We start from the raw sequence: 20,923 nt of genomic DNA, 5'->3' as shown, positions 1-20,923 counted from the left end.
CCTCTATTTCTTGAATTTAGACTTTGTATCAGTTGCAATCATAACACATCTTCTTATTTTTATATGAAAGTGTTCAAGTGTTGAAATTAAAGAACCCTTTTCAATTGGTTTGCACTAAAAACTTATGTATACAATAACTATTTAATTTCAGCAACCTTGATATACCAATATTAAACAGAACTTTCAAAATTTTCAAATAATCAAACAGTGCCTAGTGCGTGACCCTATATTGAATATACACTGTCTACACGGGGACGCTTGTAACCAATCATATTCCTTGAAATGTATATGAGGTAAGATAAAATGAGTTCTTGACTTTTTATTTACCTGGTGAGATTTTAAAAGATCAACGCTTTACACGTATATCTAACTATATATAAAATATGGATGTTCATCATTTCATTTATTGATGATTTTACCTGTGGCCATGTTGAAAGGTTGTTTAACTCTTCTGGTTTTAAAATACGTTTGGGACGCATTGCTTTATACTGTGGTGTTTCACATTTTATCAATAATCTAATTAAAAAAAGATTGTTTCATGAATTCTACTTTGCTATTTAATCTTTAATCTTTACATCAATAGTAAAGACTGAGCAACACAAGCTTCATTATAAACTGGAGGTGATTGAATAAAAAACGTTTATACTATTAAGCTCATGTTCGGCTACTAAAATAGTTTGGACCCGTGATTTATATAGCAAGGTAAACGATAAGCATCATAGAATATTCATTTCAGTTATTGTAGAATAGAATCATAGTACAATTTACCTTAACGGTGATAAAGTAAGCATGACCTTCATGAATATCAATTGTTGTGTCTTCAGCTGATACCCCACAATCTAGTGTAGTCTTTGTAAATGGTATAATATCGTCATGTCCAGGATGAGAACCTACTGACCAAAGGTAATGATCAATTCCACTATCCTTATCTAAAAAGACATCTCTCCAACTGCAATGTAAAAAAAAAATAAGATTAGACCATCACAGTTTCCGAATGCAATGCAAAGCAAAATTTATAGATGGCTATGAGTCACACACATTCATTTGCATATTAAAATTATCTATAAATATTTAGAAAATGAAATATTTATATACATCTCTCTTCTAATATTAAACTATATATTGAAATCGAATTTTTGGTTAGTGGTTTTTGTAGTGACGAGTTTGAGGTTAATGGACATAAACATTTTCTGTTAAAATAAAATCCCCTCCTGTTACGACAATATCATTTTATAAAGTTTAATCGTTTTGGTATTGCTCCATAAATCATTTTATTATTTGATTTAACAGAAAAGCGATTAAAATCATCACGTTATAGATAGTGACCAAATAGTACATTTTGTGATATTATGGTATAGTCACAATTGAACGAGTTAAGTTCATAAAAGATTTAAAAGTTACATCAACCGTGATATGAGGTTTTGAAGTTTATATACCAAGCATTGATTTCACTCATATCAGACATATGCCGCCCCTCAATAGTTATTGGTTTGTCAGACTTTTCTGGCGGTGTGGCGTCAATTTTCACTGGATGTGAATCTGCTATCGCGCTTCGAGTTGCAAAGTCGAGTGCTGAAATACAAAAGAATCTGACTTTAGATTAATATAGTAAGATTGTATTTATCGAACATGTATGTGTTAAAATATCCCATAAAAACAGTTCGGTGGCAATAAAAAAAACAAAGAACGTGTTAATTACATGTATCTTGTAGTCTCTTTACATTTATTAAAGACTTTGTGCAAATTAAAAGATAGACATGTTGTGTAGACGCTTGATTATTGATGGTTTTGATACCACGTATTGACCGCTACATTTCTTTTAAGCATGTTAGAGAAACATTTATCAAAAGAGTTGACGAAAACAGAGTATTTGTAACAGCTATGGTTGCAATGTTTAAAGGTGAGAAGTTTTTAAAAAGAACAGCCTATTACCATGATTACTATTTCGTTAGTTTAAAAAAAATGAATTTAGGCAGATTGAAGTAAATAGGTTACCAGAAGAGCGGCGAGCGGTTGCGATTGATTGCATTTTATCATCATTGAATCTTTTGTTGAATGCAGTTTAAAATTCATTGATACCTTTAACAGTGGAATAGTATTCATGCCCATTTTGTAACCGCACATCATGTATTGTGTAGTGGTTGACAAGTCCGACTGTTGTATATGGAAATACATCTGTTCCTCCTTTCGTTGATCCTAGAATTTAAATTATACAACAACTTGTATTTGTTTCAAGGAAAAAAACCAATTACTCCTGGTTATGCATGATATAAGGGTAGACCAACTTAAGTGTTGAAACCAGTGGGGAAATTAACCGTTTACTTCCTTTGTCTTTCTATTAGTATAAAGAGTTTAATTTATACTCACAATTTCATAAAATCTTATATACAAATCATGTTTGTTTATAAGATTTTATGAAATTGTGAGTTCTTACCTATTCCAATTTGATATTCTTTAATTCCCGAACTATGGACAGTCTTTTTATATTCTTCCACATCTGTAAATGCATCCCAGCTGACGAAAATATCGGATGACGATGACTTAAAATAATAAAAATTTAATTTACAGATATATATTTACATGTTATAATCGATACTGTACTGGTATGACAGGTCCATTTATTGACAACTCATTTACCGTGATAGTAATATCCAATATTTAGTTTACTCTTGTATGATTTGCCTACTTTGTTTGTCTTTACCGTGCGTCGTAGTATTGTCTGTCATTCATCTTAGTTGGTTAAAAAGCAATGGTACAATGTTCATAAATTCTTACCTGATATTTCCTATCGGGATCAATACCAATCCACACGTGACCTGGAGTAGGTGGTGTTAAATCAACCGTAACTCCATCACTACAGGTATTTGTTTCTTCTAAAACCTCTGTCCATTTCTCGTATTGTATCTCTGTTCTTGGTGCATGAATACAAACAAGGTATCGTTTTCCATGTTCTAATTCCTCGTTTGAATTGAATATAACGTTAACGTATTCTTTGTCTAAAATAAATATATAGTTCGAAATGTAAACTAGAGGCTCTAAAGAGCCTGTGTCGCTCACCTTGGTCTTTAATCATACTTAACAAAGGACATACATATATAATAGATGAGAATAGAGTTCATGAGAAAACTATGTTTTGTTGATGATGATGTGTTTGTCAATCTTACTTAATTGAATATTCTTGTTGTTTACTATTTTCTCTATTTGTAATGAACTTGGCTCAGTATTTTCAAAGGAAAATATCAAAAAAGTTTACAAAAATTTACGAAAACTGTTTAAAATTTACTATGAAGAGCAATAACTCCTTAAGTGGTCAATTGACCGTTTTGGTCAAGTTGACTTTTTTGTGGCTCTTACTTTGCTATACATAATTGTTGTTCACAGTTTATCTTTATCTTATATATAGGAAAAAAACAAAAACTGCAAAATTTTCTAAAAAAATACCAATTCAGTGACAGGAACCAAACACCAGGTTGCCTGATTTGTCTAAAAATGTCAGGGCAGTTAGATCTTGACTTAATAAATATATTGAAATGAATGACATTTGCTCTAAATGCTTTGAATTAAAAGATAATAGCAAAAAGTTGCATTTGATCCCTATGTACTGTTTTTAGCCATGTCGGCCATTTTGGTTGGTAAACGAGGTCATTAGACAAATTATTGAAACTTCATACCCTTAAGGTTCATGTGGACCCTTTGGATAAAATGGCCGTATTTTCACCTCGAAATTTACTCTGAATACAGACAAACCTGAAAAAAAAATCAAGCATAGCATGCCCTAGATAAATAAATTTCAAATATGTTTTACGTTTTAGAAAAATAAAAACTTACCAGGATTTTGCAGTGCACTTTTTTTCTTTTTCCAGAAGGTGCCAAAATAAACTAAGTTGGGAAACAGGTTTGAGAACTTTCCCACAGGTAATAATTGAAGTGAGCGATATTGACTGACATCGACAATAGTTGGACAATAGATACCTGACAATAATTGGTGATTTAAACTGTGTACCTGAGTGGACCATATCAAGGGAATCTCAACTGTTTGTTAATTTTATCACCTTCTGCAGGAACAAAAAAAGTGCACGGCAAAATCCAGTTAAGCAATCAATTTTCTAAATCATACAATGTATTTTAAATCTAATTATCAAGGGCATGCTATGCCTTAAAACTTTTCCAGGTGCACAGGTTTGTCTGTACTCAGAGTAAATTTTGAGGTGAAAATACAGCCATTTTAGCCATAGGGTCTACATGAACCTTAAGATGATGGTTGCCAAGTTTAGTTAAATTTGTAGAAAAAGTTCCCGAATAGAAGATTTTTTTAAAGATTACTAAAAGGAGTAGGTCCAGTAAGAGCCCTTTTTGGCCTCAAAATATAGCAGTTTTTCAAAATTGATAAAATGTAAACTTTTAGTTATTTATTGAACAGTAGAGTGCTTCTGCTACATAAATATGGGCTATTGTTTACTATACAACGAACATATCTCGGGTACTGGCACCTTAAAGTCATGCTAAATTACTGAATTCTTCAAGATTCTAGCATTTTAGTTAAATTTTAGACGGTTTTCGTGTAAAACGAAAGTGGCCGCATTCGTGTTCATCCTTAATATTGAAATGGAAGTTTTATTTTATGATAATACATAACATATATAAAGTTTGAGGATGAACACGGATGCGGCCATTTTCATTTTTGATCAAAACCATCCAAAAAGTTACATTTTTCGGCATATTTGGTTGACTTTTCATAGTTGACCTTGAATCGGATCGTTTTTAATGACTAAATCAGTTCAAATCTTTCACATAAACTAATTGATTCAAATGAAATAGACACTAAAGTTACACTAAATGTTTACAAATATATCACAAAGGTTTATAACTCCTTAATGGGTCAACTAACATTTTTTGTCATGTTAATTTATTTGCAGATCTTCTTTTGCTAAACATTATTTGTGTTTACATTTTATCTCTATCTTTTATAAAATTCAATATAATTACCAAAAACTGCAAAATTTCCTTAAAATGACTAATTCGGGAACAGCAACCCAATATCGGGTTGTCCGATTTGTCTGAAAATTTTCAGGGCAGATAGATCTTGAACTGATATCCAAGATTTTTTCAAAATTCTTTAGTTGCACAGATATAAGCCAAAATCTACAATTTACCCCTATGTTCTATTTTTAGTCTTGGCGGTCATCTATGTTGGATGCCCAGGTAATCGGACACATTTTTTTAAACAAAATATTCCAAGGATAATTTAGACCAAGTTTGGTTTAATTTGGACAAATAGTTTCAGAGGAGAGATATGTTGTAAAAGTTTACGGACGACGGATCACAGACGCCGGACGACAGATCACAGACGCCGTACGACGGATCACAGACGCCGGACGACGGATCACAGACGCCGGACGACGGACGCCAAGTGATGGGAAAAGCTCACTTGGTCCTGTTGGCCAAGTGAGCTAAAAAAGTTGACAACATTCTGACTCAAAACATAGTTTTTAAACGACGGAGAGGGTACGTACATCTTTTAGCCATTCTTTATATTTTTTGATAAAACTCATTTCAATAACCATAAAATCGTATCCCAAAAAATCTCGTACATTTTATGTAATCACAATATCAATATATACGACATAAAAAGAAGAGGGGGTGATATGTTTGAAAACGAGACAACTTTCTACCAGACACACAACGAATGAAGAAGTTCACCTGTAAATCCGCATTTAATAGAATCAGGATGTGAACAGGGATCCTTCAGTTGTAGCTTGTCATCATCTTTATAGTAACTTGTGATATCTAAATTTTCAGAGTCGATGACAGCCCATGTGTAGTTCTTGTGACGTAATAATGGCCACACTCCTGAGATAATATTTTTATACGGTGTATAGTCGACATCAGACTCGTCCCATCTGCCATTCTCTTGTAGATAAATATCATGCCCGTAGCTATCCCGCTTTGCTCCATCTAGGTAAATAAAGTTATATCATAGTGAGCATATCATATCGGATTAACATTATCTATCAAAATGCAAATTTTATGAACGCGGATGTAATAGTACAAATAGATTACTAGTATTGTGTTCTATCCTTAAAATACAAATATTCTTATGATTGCATTCCTTCAGAAAAAATGACAACAGCTACTTTTTGATATCGATATATCATGTGTCGAACGTTTTTTTCCTGATTTATTTTCATTAGGAAAGCTCAAAGCAGAATATTTTTTATAGCTAAGGTTATACACGAAATTAAACAGTTAAACCAGTTATTATTTCTGAATGTTTCAACAAGTTTCTTATTAATGTATTGTTGTCTTAACTAAGCACTAAATGGGGCTATGCAAACAAATAAAATTTGTTAGTTATACGATAACATAACATACCCATTGTAGTCTCTTGCTGTCCAATCGCATCAATTACAACATTTGATACAATGAGAGAATCACCTTCATCGACGCGGCATGTTTTAATCTCTGTGGAAATTGTAGACCAAATGCCAGCCTTATTGTAACCCCTGATGAATATCTTGCGGCATTTTGAAAAATCCAAACTATAGTTCAATGGTACAATGAATTGTATCTGAAAATGTAAAATTTCTAAGTAAAGTAGTATTCAATTAAACAACATATAAAGGTATTTATTCTAACTTTGTGTTCAAGGAGCTTTATATATTTATTTTTTTTCTGCAATTTACATTTTTTAGGAATAGAATTAAGTACTGGAAACGTTGTATGTAATATGCGTATACAATTATACATACGTTTAATTTACTGTTGTAAACAGGTCAAATGTGAATGAAACATATTGATCACTTTTAATAATTTGTTTCTTTTTGGTAAAAATAAAAATAAATGAAAATATAAAATAGCACTATGTTTCAAGTCAAAATACTTTATAAAATAAATCAAACTACAAATGTTATGCTTTTAGAATGTTTTTTAATCCTGAACACATGCAGTTTTAATTGATGGTCGTAACTCTCATGTGTTGGCTTTGTATTGTAATTCATATCGTCAATATTGTAACTTTGCACATTTTGATATTCTTATGTTGCTTTTTAGTATCTTTTGTCTCGCTTTTACTGGCAGATTCATTTCTATTTCAGATAACCTTAAAAGAAAGCCATTGCGTTTTATTAATCGATATTCAATAGCTTTGTCTATTTCAGTATGGCTAGGATTAATTATCCGCTCTTTCAGTAGAAAGTTATTATAAAAATAATAGGAAAGCACAATTGTGTTCTTTAGTATAAAACTAAATCATTCATTTGCGACAGAATTGGAAACGAATACTTACATGCTCCATATCAACGACAGTAGCATTGTCAATCTCATTCCATATGGTATGAATACCAACGTTGTCTCCTAATGCCCATTCATAATAATCAACAACACTTTGGGCCTCGGTGTGGTCTTTTATATCAGGGTCGTACATTCTCTCAAATATTACTGAAAGCTATACGAAAATAGATATTTAGAAAATATATTCGCCATGTTGCAAAACATTAAGATATCTCTGACTATTTTTAAAACTAACATCATCTAATCAACACGTTCGTCAAATGTAAAAATTAGAAAAAGTTCGGTAAAGCATTTTTTTTTTTTTAAATATTGTGAGTAGTATCTAAAGAAGTTAGTGTGCTGTATATTGATTTACAGTTAACATCGTAGTGTAGAACAAACTATACACAATACTTGCTTTTAATGTTACAAGTTACAATTGTGTGTGACTTTTAATTTTTAATGTACATGTGTTCTTCATTAACATAAAACCACTAAACTCTTTTAATATACTGTCTTGCATAAAAACGTAATTAAGATCTACGAAAACTTTTGAAACTTGCTATAAACTACCTGGTGAAGGTTTGGTTCATCAACCTGGTGAACAGTGATGATGCCACTAGATGGAGAATTGACTATGACAGTAAGACCATTGCCATATACTGGCGGGAAACACAAGTCCTCTGCACAAAACTTAACAACAGCTCTATATGTCTTTCCTGGTTCCAAATCTAAATTACTTAACGTGATATATTGGTGTTTTCCTACATACTGAAACTCCCTATTTTCCTTCCATATATCTGTTAAAGAAAGAAAAACTCTTTAGAAATGGAATACAAGTTGCAAAATATTTCCGTCACACATTGTAGTTACGTCTGTCCAGACTACAGAGAAACACAGTTTGTTGCTATTCAATATAAAATTGACAAATAATGTCGTTTAAACAAAACATACAGCTCTTAGTAGTTCTCCTGAAAAAAAAGTTTTTGTTAAAATAGATATTATGCGTTCTATATGCTTTGACAATTGGTTCTGTAATGTATTGTTAATAACAATTTCCTTATGGATTTGTTTCCATGACTAAACACAGTTTTTATTAATTTTAATTATTCTCTCAGTTAAATAAAAAAAAAATACAGCAATATCATACAGTTCAAAAAGAAATATTTATACACAATCAAAAGGTAAATAACGAACCTCCAAATACTCGTTCTTCAAGTTGAACAAATGCATCTCGTATGTAATCCGTATACATTGATGGTATCGACCAATACACATGTAAACTCGTTGTTGAAGATTGAAATTCTACATCCTCTACACAAGTAGGCCGCGTATCCTTGAAAAACAACAAATAGAACATTAACAAATGTATAACTTGCAGTAAATCTCATTAACAGATGACAATGAACAGATGGTTTTATAAACGCATTATATAATTATTTGTATATTACTCCTCTGTGCAAAATATGGGGTCGATAGCCATCTCTTGATCTAGTTTGCAATATTTTAGTTTTAGTGCATACATGAATATGAATTGTGGGTTATATATACCTAATTAAATTATTGAAGCAATATAATTATCAAAACCAGGTTATAGGTTCAAAATGAAATTTTCAACAGTAGAAAGTTTTCTGAACACAATAATACACTCTAAATCAGTAATAGGCCCTAAAAATGTTCTATCAACCCAAGATTATTTTCAAACTGTTAAAATACCGATAACAAATGCTGACGAGGTTTCCGATTGAGATCGGCATCTGTAAATCTGATTGGTAAGTATCAAAATGTAACTGTTTTATGAATAATTCATTACTCACTGAATCAGTTTGAGAACATACCTTGCTATGATGACTCAGCTTTAAGTCTGGTGCCACTATAATAAATGTGAAGAATATATTTAAAGAATATGACATACAGGTTTTTAACATATTTTCATATTATACCATATATTACTCAGACATTAAATTAGTTTAACATTTTTCATTTTGGAAAAATATGTAAGGAATTTGAACAGTTGATTCAATTATTCAATTTTTGTCTTTTTTACATTGTTTTTAACATCTCTAACTGATATTGTACTCATTAAAATAAAGATTACCTGAACAGTTGTTGCCATCTCTTATAACAATGCCTGTTAAATTTGTGTGGATATCAAGGACTCTAATACCATCTGAACTGACTTTTACACTACCGCCTGTTGTACCTGCTTCTAGGGTCACATAGTATTTCTACAAGACGTTAACAATGCATAAATATGAAACGAATAAAGCATGAAACATAGTTGAAGGTATCCATAGCCATGAATTTTCATATCATATCCATCATTGAAAATAAAATCCTTTAATAGACTTATTTACATTTTATCAATGACATATTTTCATACTTTTTAGAGTTAAAATACATAAAACAAACCGTTGATAATAAGTTACTATTTGAACAGCAAAGATGATAAAACATATAAATAAGCAGACTACTTGGTACCTGAAATGGTTGAAGATTAAGACCTGTAAAGGTGTAACTATTGTAAGTCTCCAATGTTTTCATTGCCGAGGTATCACAGGAACGGGGAACTGTTCCAATACAAGCACTGTAATTAACATGTTGGTGAGGGTGTACAAAACCTGACCATCTCACTGCCAGTGATATTGTCTCTTGTGTGAAATCTCTGTCTTCGATATCCTTAAATTGAAAAGATGTATTCACAAATGAGACTGCACACTTTCAAATTATTTAAAAACAATGTATTTAATTCGGAATTTAATTCTGTACACATTCGAAGACAAAAACCATGAAATGTACGTTCTTTTATTAATCAAACTGTAATTCTTGCATATACTGATATCATTATTGCTCATTTATTCAAAAGGGTCCATTTAAACAGAATTTTTATAAGTCTTTTACACTCATCTACAGTACCACAAACATAAATCATTACAAATATTTAAAATTCTATCGAATTATATCATACCTTGGCCTCGTTTTGAAGGTTTGAAGTGGGTATAATATCCATAACTATTCCTTCAGCAGGTAACTGAATATCGTGGGTATATCTTGTTGATGAATGAATAACGGATAGCCCTGCCAGATTTGTAGCTTTGATGGTAAAGTAGTAGTCATGATGACCATGAAGTGACCATTTCAGGTGTGATACAGATAAGGCTGTGCACGTGGCTGGTACGGTTCGTTTACATGGTCCACCAAATTGTAAATTTTGAAAAGATTGGATGTCGTACATGTTCGGTCTATGTCCTTTGAAATATAAGTAGCTATCATATAATTAATGTACTTTCTATGTAAAGTGCTGACATATCAATACAAATACCAATACTCTATATTTCGGTATGCAGGAAACTTAAATGACGCAAAAGGAGCAATTTGCATGTAAATAAATAAATATTTACTTTACTATGTGGTGCATTATTACTGATGTTTGGCTGTTAGCTTTGTCTAATATGAGCATGGTCCTATATGTTTTTCCTCGTCTTATGAGTGTTACCTTATACGTGTTATTGTAATCGAAGCATGTCCTTCTTTTTTTTGTATTTAATTATATGATGCTCATCATAATATGTAATACCAAACGTTTCAATTAACATTTAACTTTTACCTAACTTTGATTAAATGGCATAATTTCTTGTATAACTTACCAACGGCATACTTGAAATACATTGGATACGGGTCGTCTGGGTCCTCGAAAGCGTCTGCTGTCCAGTTTGCAATTAAAAAATCGTTTATCAAGTTAACATCTATGTTAGAGCCAGAAAATTGTGGCTTTGTTGTATCAACAATAAATGGACCAATACTCTGAAATATAATATACAAACCGTTTACTCGGTTCTGACTTTGATTTGACATAGTTATATGTACTCGTTATAAAATCATTAGTTTAGAAAACCCTGCTGTGGCTAGTGCCTTCCTTACTACACATTTATAGAAATATAAGCCAATATCATTATTATAGATTAAAATATAATAATAGTATAACGGTTCCATTTGTACAACCATACAGCGTACCCCAAAAATATGAACGTAAACATATACTCAACAATTAACATTTTAACAAATGTGGATAATACTTGTGGTACATAATAAGAAGAAAAAATAACTGTATCCGATTCAGGGTATTTCCTGCAGCTGCTTCGATATATCATTGAAAATATTAAACAAATTGTAATAGTATAAAAGTGTATATTAGTAGTTCGACATTGTGTTACAATGTAATGTATGTACTATCAACTACAATAAAGGTTAAAGTTAGTTTTTTGTCAGATTCATTATTATGTTTGTTTTAATTTTTAAACGTCGCATGTACTATCAATAACAAACATTGTTTGCGTCTTTGTCATTTTTTTCTGTATATATATTAAAAAGAAGACATGGTATGACTAACAATGAAACAAATGTCCACAAGAGACATAGAATGAATTTAATACTCAAAGTAACAAAATTATTTGCCAAAAGACAGCAAAAAACGTTTTTGTAGTTTTAGTATAAGATAGTAAAAACACGACATAATAAACAAAACACATTATTCAAATAAATCTTACAAAACGTTTTAGTCATTGCTAGTACATACAGTAAACTACAATTTTATGTCCTATGACTTTCTGTCCGTAATTAAATTTGAAACTGGAGTAAACCATGAAAAAACTTTTTTTTAATAAACTGAATGTCATATTGATACCAAAAACTTTTTGTTGGCGTCTTCGTCAAATATATTTGTGTGTTTGTTTTTACTTTCACGTCATCCATGTACTATTATTGACAAAATCTTTTTTTTTGCCGCCATTATACATTTGAAGGCATTTGTTGTATGTCGTTCCGTGATGCACGTTTAAATATTTTTTGCAGTAGAGCCACATTATTTTTAAATCAACAAAGTATGTCTGTTTTTGGTGCCTCCCCAATCTTGTCAATATTAACGAACTATGCAAACAATTCCATACGAGTGAGTTACGTATTAAGTGTTTCTAGTACGGCATTATATTATAATAGGTAAACGGACTGACTATGTTGTTGTGTTATGCTATTGTTTCAGAAAAAGGGAAAAGGTTTGGATCCATTAAAACGTTTAATCCCGCTGCAAATGTTTGCACCAGTCCTAAGTCAGGAATCTGATGTACAGTAGTTGTCGTTTGTTTATGTAATATATACGTGTTTCTCGTTTCTCGTCTTGTTTATATAGATTAGACCGATGGTTTTCCCGCTTGAATGGTTTTACACTAGTAATTTTGGGGACCTTTATAGCTTGTTGTTCGGTGTGAGCCAAGGCTCCGTGTTGAAGGCCGTACTTTAACCTATAATGGTTTACTTTTTAAATTGTTACTTGGATGGAGAGTTGTCTCATTGGCACTCACACCACATCTTCCTATATCTATGAAAGACAACAAATGGAAGTTTTTAACGACCTTGACTGGCTATACAGCCCTTGCACGGTCGGTAAATGGATAGAAAATCACAGGACATACAGTTTTAGTATACTGTATGTACTGGCAATGACAAACACGTTTTGTTCGAATTGAACAATGTGTTTTGTTTATTATATCGTGTATGTACTATAAACTACAACAACTTTTGTTGGTGTCTTTGGCAAATAATTTTGTTACTTTGAGTATTAAATTAATTATATGTCTCTTGTGGACATTTGTTTCATTGTTAGTCATTCCACATCTTCTTTGGTTAATAATTTGGATACTTTTAGTCTTAAATTACAGTTAAAGCAGCTAAATACCATTTATTTAAAAGAGGACAGAAAGATAGCAGAGGGAGAGTCAACCTCATAGATTGAAAATTAACTGACAACGCCATGGTTAAAAATAAAAAGACAAACAGAAAAACAATATTACAGAAGACACAGTATAGAAAACCTTATACTGAGAAACAGGAACCCTAAAAAAACTGGGGATGACTTCATGTGCTCCGGAAGGGTAAACATAAACTGCTCCACATGGGCCAACAATCGTGGTCGTAGTTTTCATTTTATTTTTATAAAAAACAAGAATGTGTCCATAGTACACGAATGCCCCACTCGCACTATCATTTTCTATGTTCAGTGGACCGTGAAGTTGGGGTCAAAACTTTAGTTTGGAATTTAAATTAGAAAGATCATATCATAGGGAACATGTGTACTAAGTTTCATGTTTATGTAACTAACTTCATCAAAAACTACATTGACCAAAAACTTTAACCTGAACTTCACACTATCATTTCTATGTTCAGTGGACCATGATATTGGAGTCAAAACTATAATTTGGCAGTTAAATTAGAAAGATCATATCATGGGGAACATGTGTACTAAGTGTCAAGTTGAATGGACTTCAACTTCTTCAAAAACTACCTTGAGCAAAGACTTTAACCTGAAGCGAACATACGCACAGACGGACGCATAGACGGACGAACAAACGGAGACACAGACCAGAAAACATAATGTCCCTCTACTATCGTAGGTGGGGCATAAAAATTGAGCTACTAATAAGCGATTGTCAAAATGTTAATGAAATGATTCAGAGTTAAGGTGACGACATACGATGTCTGGGAATTAAAGAAAGGAATACAATTATTTAATAGCACTTCATTTCTAAATATTTTGGTATATTTAATGATTTTTTTTTTTTTTATAATAGAATTACCTTTTATTTGGGGTTACATTCTAAGTATTTTATGACAATCAGACTGACAACGTTGATAACTAAGGGGAGACTATTCTGACAAAATCGTAAAAAAATATCTGACAGCGACTGACAAGGCACAAACAATCACAATACTTAATCTGAATATCTGTTTCATAGTTTGGGATTATTAGTCCGTTTGTCGATTTAGATATATGATAATGGTGTTTAAGACAGAAGATGTTTCAAACAGTGGAAACATTATCAAGCAAAGTAAATTTGTCAATCGATATTTTGTTTTCAAATCTGCCACATTGCAACAAACGACTTACCTGTAGTCCTTCAACTCCTGCTTTACTGATAGATTTAATTATGATATAAAACTCCTTTCCATCCGGGACATCTGGGTGATTAAGCCGGAAGTGAGTATGATGTTTTGTTGTTCGAAATAAAACTATATCTGGAGCAATGCTGTTTTCTGTAGATGACAATCCAACTTCATAATCGTGAATCAAATTGGCATCAATAGCTGGTTTCCAAGACATTTTGAACTTATGTAACAAAAAGACAATATTTATAAATTTCCTCGATTAAATGATCACAAGAGAATAAAACACATTCCTAATTAGGCAATGCTAAAACACACGTAATGTATTACGGTAAAAGAAATTAAAGCCTCAAAACATGAGCTTGCACCTAAAATTAAATTCATCAATGATCGGTATTATCTTGTTATACTAGTAGACTTATAACGTATTTCTTCATAGCTTTTATTTTCTGTTCAAATTTTCGAAAATATAACGTTCAGATGTAATATGATAATAGCATATAAGACAATGCACTTGATTTGCTATGTTTCTGAATTTGCTTTACATGCATATCTTCTTACTTGTACTAATTATATCTGAAGTATCCTTTGATGATAAGTAAACATGTATCTATACTTTGTTTAGTTTATAATGTTGTTTTAAATTTAACATTTAGAAATATAACGACTTCAGTACCTGAATTTCCTTGGATACGACAGCAAGTATATGAAGGTTATTTTTCATGCCACAAAGCCGAACTGCATTCTGCGATACTGGTTTTCCTAGTGGTAAAATGGTTACATTTTCGAGGTTCGTCACTCTGAAACAAAGTTTTTTATCAACAAAGTAAATTTAAATTGTGCAATTTTTCTAATTATGATTATCATTGTGTATTACGCTACGATCTAGTCAATTTGGCAGTTTGTGACAACTATAAACACTCTCACTAAATCCAAGCATGTGCCGAAACCAGCTATATGCTTCTGGGAACTAACGTTGTTTACCATCTTTATAACGTGTTATAGTATCCTTTTATTCATCTTTATAAATATTACGCTGACTGTTTAGTCTGATTTTGGTAATGTCCATTTAAAGTAGCTTTGTATACTTGTACATTTCGTTATTGTGTTATTGTTCTCTTGTTATATAAATTTGGTGTTCTTGTCTTTCATTTTTGCCTGATGTGCTTTGTCGTATGCCCTTTTGTTTTTCATTGATACATATGACGTGACCCTGAACTTACACATCCCGTCATTGTGTTATTGTGCTATAATAGTAAATTTTCGTTCTCGTCTTTCTTTTTCGGTAATGTTCTTTGTCTATATGCTTTTTTGTGCTTTTTTATAACACATTTGTTTGTTTTCATAGAAATTTAGATTATAACACAATGATGAATGTTGTACTATTTTGTTTTTTATTGTTATTCGAGTGAAAGGTCTAGCTAACTATAACCAGGTTTAATCCACCTAATTATTTGATTTGTTTAGATTTTACTTTTTTCGTACGTCTTTTCTCAGAGGATTATCTTGTTTCTGTTTGACGTCATCAAACAAAATAGTAATTTGTCTAGCCTTTTTTATTAAGTATATCTACATTAATGGTCTACAATGTTCTTTGTATAGATCATTAGATTAAGTCTCCTTCGATAAAGATCCATGTATGAACCTTTATTCATGAGTTTTCGAATTTAATATGAAATCATTAGAACTTTTGTAATTGTTTTCATAATGAATATACATGATATACTCATGTATAATTCTTTTTAAAATACAACAGACGCTTATGAACAACATAAATTATTATATGGAAAATGACAAAGTACACTGACTTATACTTAAAAAAACTGGTGCAAACTGACAGCCAGTTATCATACAGAAATTTCAAATTTACTATCATTAGCTTAACTATAGTAGTCAATGGCGTCTGTATGTAGTATTCACCAGAAGCAAAAATACTCAGACAAAACAAAATCAACTTTGGAACACATTAAACATTTGAAACTAATACTTTTAAGATGTCTCTTACATGCAGCTAGAGGTTATGTTCTGTACAAAATGTCTCTGTAGAATATTATCCAAGAACCAAATATTTCCATCATTATCTCTTATTAATCTAGGTCTTGTTTTAGCACCTGACATCACAAAATCTTGTATATATGGCGTAGTTGTCATTATAGTAACACCATCAGAGCAGACAACATTTGAATTTTCTTTCGCTCTGTTCACAGCAACCACAGAAACGAAATATGTTCCCTCTGTAGAAGCCTCAAATGATGCAAACATATTGTAGGTTTCTTTTGTCTGAAATACAAACAATGTAAGTCTTGTGGGTTACGGTTTTGTTCAATGCAGGTTGTGTTTCAAGTATGTAAATGCAACAGCTACTATTCACAATGCGTTTGGTTTTTATTTGGTCTCGTTATGTCCCTTTATCATGTTTTTATATCCAAATTAAAATTGTATTACCTTTGATACTTATATTGGAACTATATAGAAATACTAAAATTTTATTTGTAATGAGTCGATTCTTTCAGAACAACAGACGGTTTAACAAAAACATTCGCGAAACAAATAAATCAATACCTCGTTATTAGCTTTGAATTCGTCGTTGTTTAAGCAGTGACCACAAAAGATATATTGATAAAATTCTACACCACTCTCCCTGTCAAAAAATCCTTCCCAATGAGCATCTATATGTAAATCTTGTTGGAAATCAATTTCAGGATCTCCTCTAATACCATCATGAACATACCCTTCGTGTGGTGGGGAAACATCTATTGTTATCTGAAAAATATTGCAAATTTTCTTTACTACAAAATATTGAATTATCATATTAAAGTGCTAATAAATATGATAGATTAATCATCAAATAACGACAAATGAAATCGTTATGTTTTAACAGTTTGCTTGTTGAAGGATATATTTTTTATCTAAGAATGCATGAAATATAATATCACAACAGAGTTTGTAGATGAAACCTATATTTTTTTTCAACAAAATGAAACTTTTTTTTTTATTATTTCTTAATGAAGATAACTCGAATGTTAGAGCATATTGTAAGTATAAATTAAAAGGAGAATGGATTTTGTTTTGTCGAGACGGATACATGAAATACAATAACAGATAACCAAATATCCAGAAATGCATTTAAAGAATACGCTTATGCTGTCAATATATGCTGTACTACGTGAATGGCATAATGTACTGCATTACAACTGCATAACAAGAAGTTCATTGAAAATAGCTCCACTCCTTTAAAAAGGCCATTTACAAATTAAAAAATCTGAAGTGTCTCTTCCAACCTGGCTTTCCGTATACGGCTCTTTCTTCATAGGACAACTTTTTATTACCCTTTTTTTTTAGATCATTAAAAACAGCATGTTTTCGGGTTCTTTGTTATTTTATAAAATGTAAAAACGTAAACATGCATACATATCTTAAATATATTGACTGTAGTAATTTGCCTTATTTTTCACAAGTAGTACCTTCTTCACGACAGTAGTTTTAAGCAATGCCTTGTTAACAACAGTAATTTCGATGTAATAATCTGAATCATGAACACCTTTGTCTTTCCCAGTAACCAGACCAGATAGTTTATTTATCTTAGGTTTGACGTAGAAATGTTTATGAAAGCATCCATGAAACGATGTGCAGTAACATGATGGTCCTCTTGGTGCATCGCCATATTTGTATTGACAGTCTGTTATATTCTACAAAAACATTTAAATAATTTTACACCAATAAACATATTGGCGTATATGGTTTTCATCAATTCCCGTTTAATAACCATAGAGGTTTATGTTTCAAACTGCAGAAAGGTCGATTTGATGATAATTTTTCAGTCGATATTGATTTCAAAATTAACAAGATGATCTACGTGACTCACCTTCATCTGCAACAATGGCCACTGTTAAGTCAAAATTATTGCCATTAGGGAGGGGGGGGGTCTATTAAAAGCTTAAAACTTCAGTCAAGTTAACGTATTTCTAGATATGATCCTTTGAACATTTTTCATTTTGAAGTTTCTGTTCATCAATTTTTCTCCCAGTAAATGGAATGATTAAATAATCCTTGGAACAGAATAACTCCAATATGAATCGTCTAAAGAAACCCCCTATGCTGGCTTATATGTAGATCTTGTCTTGCTGATAATTTTTGGAAGTTTAAGTTTCCTATCTATAATATTTATGAAGACAAATGGCAACAGATGCATACTCAAAAATGGGCGAAAGAGTCAATAAAGTTTATCAAATTCAATGAAGAGTCAAACATTCATTTGGGTCATACAGATTTGTTTTTTTTAAATATTGTCTTGCTAAATGTTTTTGCTTAATTTATTTATTTAATATAGTTTCCAGTTATTCGGCAAACACTCATAACATTTGGTAAAATGTGTCGCGTAATGTCGCGTAAGGGACCTCTCTTTCTTTATCTATTACAGTTCACAAGACCGTAACAATATACTTGCATTCTACCTCTATGTTTTATCTTAGCCTTGTCAGTCGTGTTTGTAAGGAGGCGGGGTCGTTAGTTTAGTTAGATTTTGCCCAGTAGTTTTCGAAGATCTTTGTGAAATTTAACGGGCGACGAATGAAGACAACAGATAATGGACACAAGATGACATACCTCTTCACGAATGACCGGGTTAGTTTATAAAATTACGACCTACTTTAATGTTATGTACCTATTCATATATTCACTTATACATACACGTACTTGAGTTACTTTTTAGATTGACCCCAAACCATAGCTTATTTCGATTTTGCCTTTTGAGTAGGGACTTGAATTTTCCTTGGAGTTCAGTATTTTGTAATTTTGCCTTTTTTTATACGTTATATACTCCACGAATATAACACAAACAGTTCAAACTGTTTCAACAGACTTATCAGTAGCAAAATAAACCTATCTTTTGTATAAACGTCATATAAAATAAAATAATCTCCTTACTTCTGAATTTCCTTGTGAATGTAAGCTTGCGTGACCATGGACAATATCAGTTTTAGTGTAATTGTCATATAATCTCCATTCTAGATTGTCTATTCCACTGTGATAGTCAAACGCATTCCATTCGATCCTTAAAAAGAGAAAACTTTTGTCAGTCATTTTTAATATAATGTAGCGGTTGTTCATTCTGTTGAATAAATGTTGAAATTAAGTGTTACTTGAGATATAGAAAAAACTCAGTTTTGAATGCTTTGGACATACTATGTTAGTATATATTAATATGGGTACGTTCAGTTTTGCCTTTAGTTTATATTGCTTGAATACTGGTTGAATTTGATATTGAATATGTAGAATAAACATTAAACTTGACATTGACTACATTGATTTCCAAAGTGTATATAGTTATCAAAGGTACCAGGGAACTGTAGTAACGACGTAACGATATCATTTGTGAAACGGTTTTTCGATAACGGTCAACCAACTCGTAATGGCCTCCGTAAAATATAAGTGATAATTTCAACTTCAACCTTTGGAACTCTTGGTTTAATAGCTTCCTTGTGAGCAACAACCCTCTGTCACGAACATCATGATAGGAAATGCAAGCACGGGAATATCGTATCAATTGGGAGAAATATACACCGTAGGCAAGTGCTGCTGGAATGTTGCTACTTAGAAATGGCTGAGATAATTAAATCTAGATATATCACCAGGCATCGCATTTACATATGCATTTTGAATGTTATCTAGACAAGCAATACGTTTTGATCACTTGCACGGAGATTTTTTTATCCTAAATTTTGAGTTTGATAAAGATACCGTTCTATTTTATATGACATATAAAATTGGAAATGGAAATAGTGAATGTGTCAAAGAGACAACAACCCGACAATAGAAAAAACAACAGCAGAAGGTCACCAACAGGTGTTCAGTGTAGCGAGAAATTCCCGCACCTGGAAGCGTCCTTCATATATTCAAAACATTTATTGAAGTCAACAAATCAACAAATATTACGGAACATTGTTATTAAATATGGTATGATAATAGTTATCAAAGGTACCAGGATTATAATTTAGTACGCCAGACGCGCGTTTCGTCTACATAAGACTCATCAGTGACGTTCAAATCAAAAATATTTATAAACCCAAACAAGTACAAAGTTGAAGAGCATTGAGGATCCAAAATTCCAAAAAGTTGTGCCAAATACGGCTAAGGTAATCTATGCCTGGGATAAGAAAATCCTTAGTTTTTCAAAAGGTTCAGAGTTTTGTATACAGGAAATTTATAAAAATGACCACATTATTGATATTCATGTCAACACTGAAGTGTTGACTACTGGGCTGGTGATACCCTCGTGGACGAAACGTCCACCAGCAGTGGCATCGACCCAGTGGTGTAAATAGTTATCAAAGGTACCAGGATTATGATTTAGTACGCCAGACGCGCGTTTCGTCTACATAAGACTCATCAGTGACGCTCAAATCAAAAGTATTTATAAACCCAAACAAGTACAAAGTTGAAGAGCATTGAGGATCCAAAATTATATATGTGGTCTATTTTTTTTAAACACAAGAGCATTCAAAAAGCGATGTTTGGCAAATCCTTTCACTGCTTCTTAACTTCGTACTCTATTTGGTCTACTTTTTCGGTTAGATGATGCTGATATTTTGCTGATATTTAGTAGACCAAACATAGTCAGGCGTATACAATTTTGATTTTAGTATATATTATTAGTTTATTTACATAATGATCTCGTCCCCATAGAAATCATGTGAAGAAGTCGTCTTTGAGCAGTCTG

The 20,923-nt window shown here is 31.8% G+C and overlaps 1 protein-coding gene across 1 annotated transcript in view; it reads right to left on the bottom strand.

Moving 5' to 3' along the window:
* LOC134684634 (uncharacterized) overlaps positions 1 to 20,923 on the bottom strand; it is a 55,405-nt gene that overhangs the window by 19,950 nt on the left and 14,532 nt on the right. The window contains exons 9-29 of the mRNA XM_063543936.1: positions 19,132 to 19,258; positions 17,670 to 17,894; positions 16,768 to 16,968; positions 16,211 to 16,485; positions 14,882 to 15,005; positions 14,210 to 14,428; positions 10,917 to 11,073; positions 10,238 to 10,518; positions 9,751 to 9,948; positions 9,368 to 9,497; positions 9,108 to 9,142; positions 8,467 to 8,605; positions 7,843 to 8,069; positions 7,286 to 7,444; positions 6,373 to 6,568; positions 5,701 to 5,955; positions 2,776 to 2,996; positions 2,435 to 2,540; positions 2,080 to 2,196; positions 1,437 to 1,572; positions 769 to 949 (exon numbers count right to left, since the gene is read on the bottom strand). Of these exons, the coding sequence (XP_063400006.1) occupies positions 769 to 949; positions 1,437 to 1,572; positions 2,080 to 2,196; positions 2,435 to 2,540; positions 2,776 to 2,996; positions 5,701 to 5,955; positions 6,373 to 6,568; positions 7,286 to 7,444; positions 7,843 to 8,069; positions 8,467 to 8,605; positions 9,108 to 9,142; positions 9,368 to 9,497; positions 9,751 to 9,948; positions 10,238 to 10,518; positions 10,917 to 11,073; positions 14,210 to 14,428; positions 14,882 to 15,005; positions 16,211 to 16,485; positions 16,768 to 16,968; positions 17,670 to 17,894; positions 19,132 to 19,258 (3,709 nt within the window). The remainder of the gene's footprint in view (positions 1 to 768; positions 950 to 1,436; positions 1,573 to 2,079; positions 2,197 to 2,434; positions 2,541 to 2,775; positions 2,997 to 5,700; positions 5,956 to 6,372; positions 6,569 to 7,285; positions 7,445 to 7,842; positions 8,070 to 8,466; positions 8,606 to 9,107; positions 9,143 to 9,367; positions 9,498 to 9,750; positions 9,949 to 10,237; positions 10,519 to 10,916; positions 11,074 to 14,209; positions 14,429 to 14,881; positions 15,006 to 16,210; positions 16,486 to 16,767; positions 16,969 to 17,669; positions 17,895 to 19,131; positions 19,259 to 20,923) is intronic.

The sequence above is a fragment of the Mytilus trossulus genome, chromosome 9 (genome assembly GCF_036588685.1).
Source record: "Mytilus trossulus isolate FHL-02 chromosome 9, PNRI_Mtr1.1.1.hap1, whole genome shotgun sequence".
Classification (NCBI taxonomy): domain Eukaryota; kingdom Metazoa; phylum Mollusca; class Bivalvia; order Mytilida; family Mytilidae; genus Mytilus; species Mytilus trossulus.
Note: the sequence above shows the minus strand (reverse complement) of the source record. Positions and strands in the feature narration are given on the sequence as shown.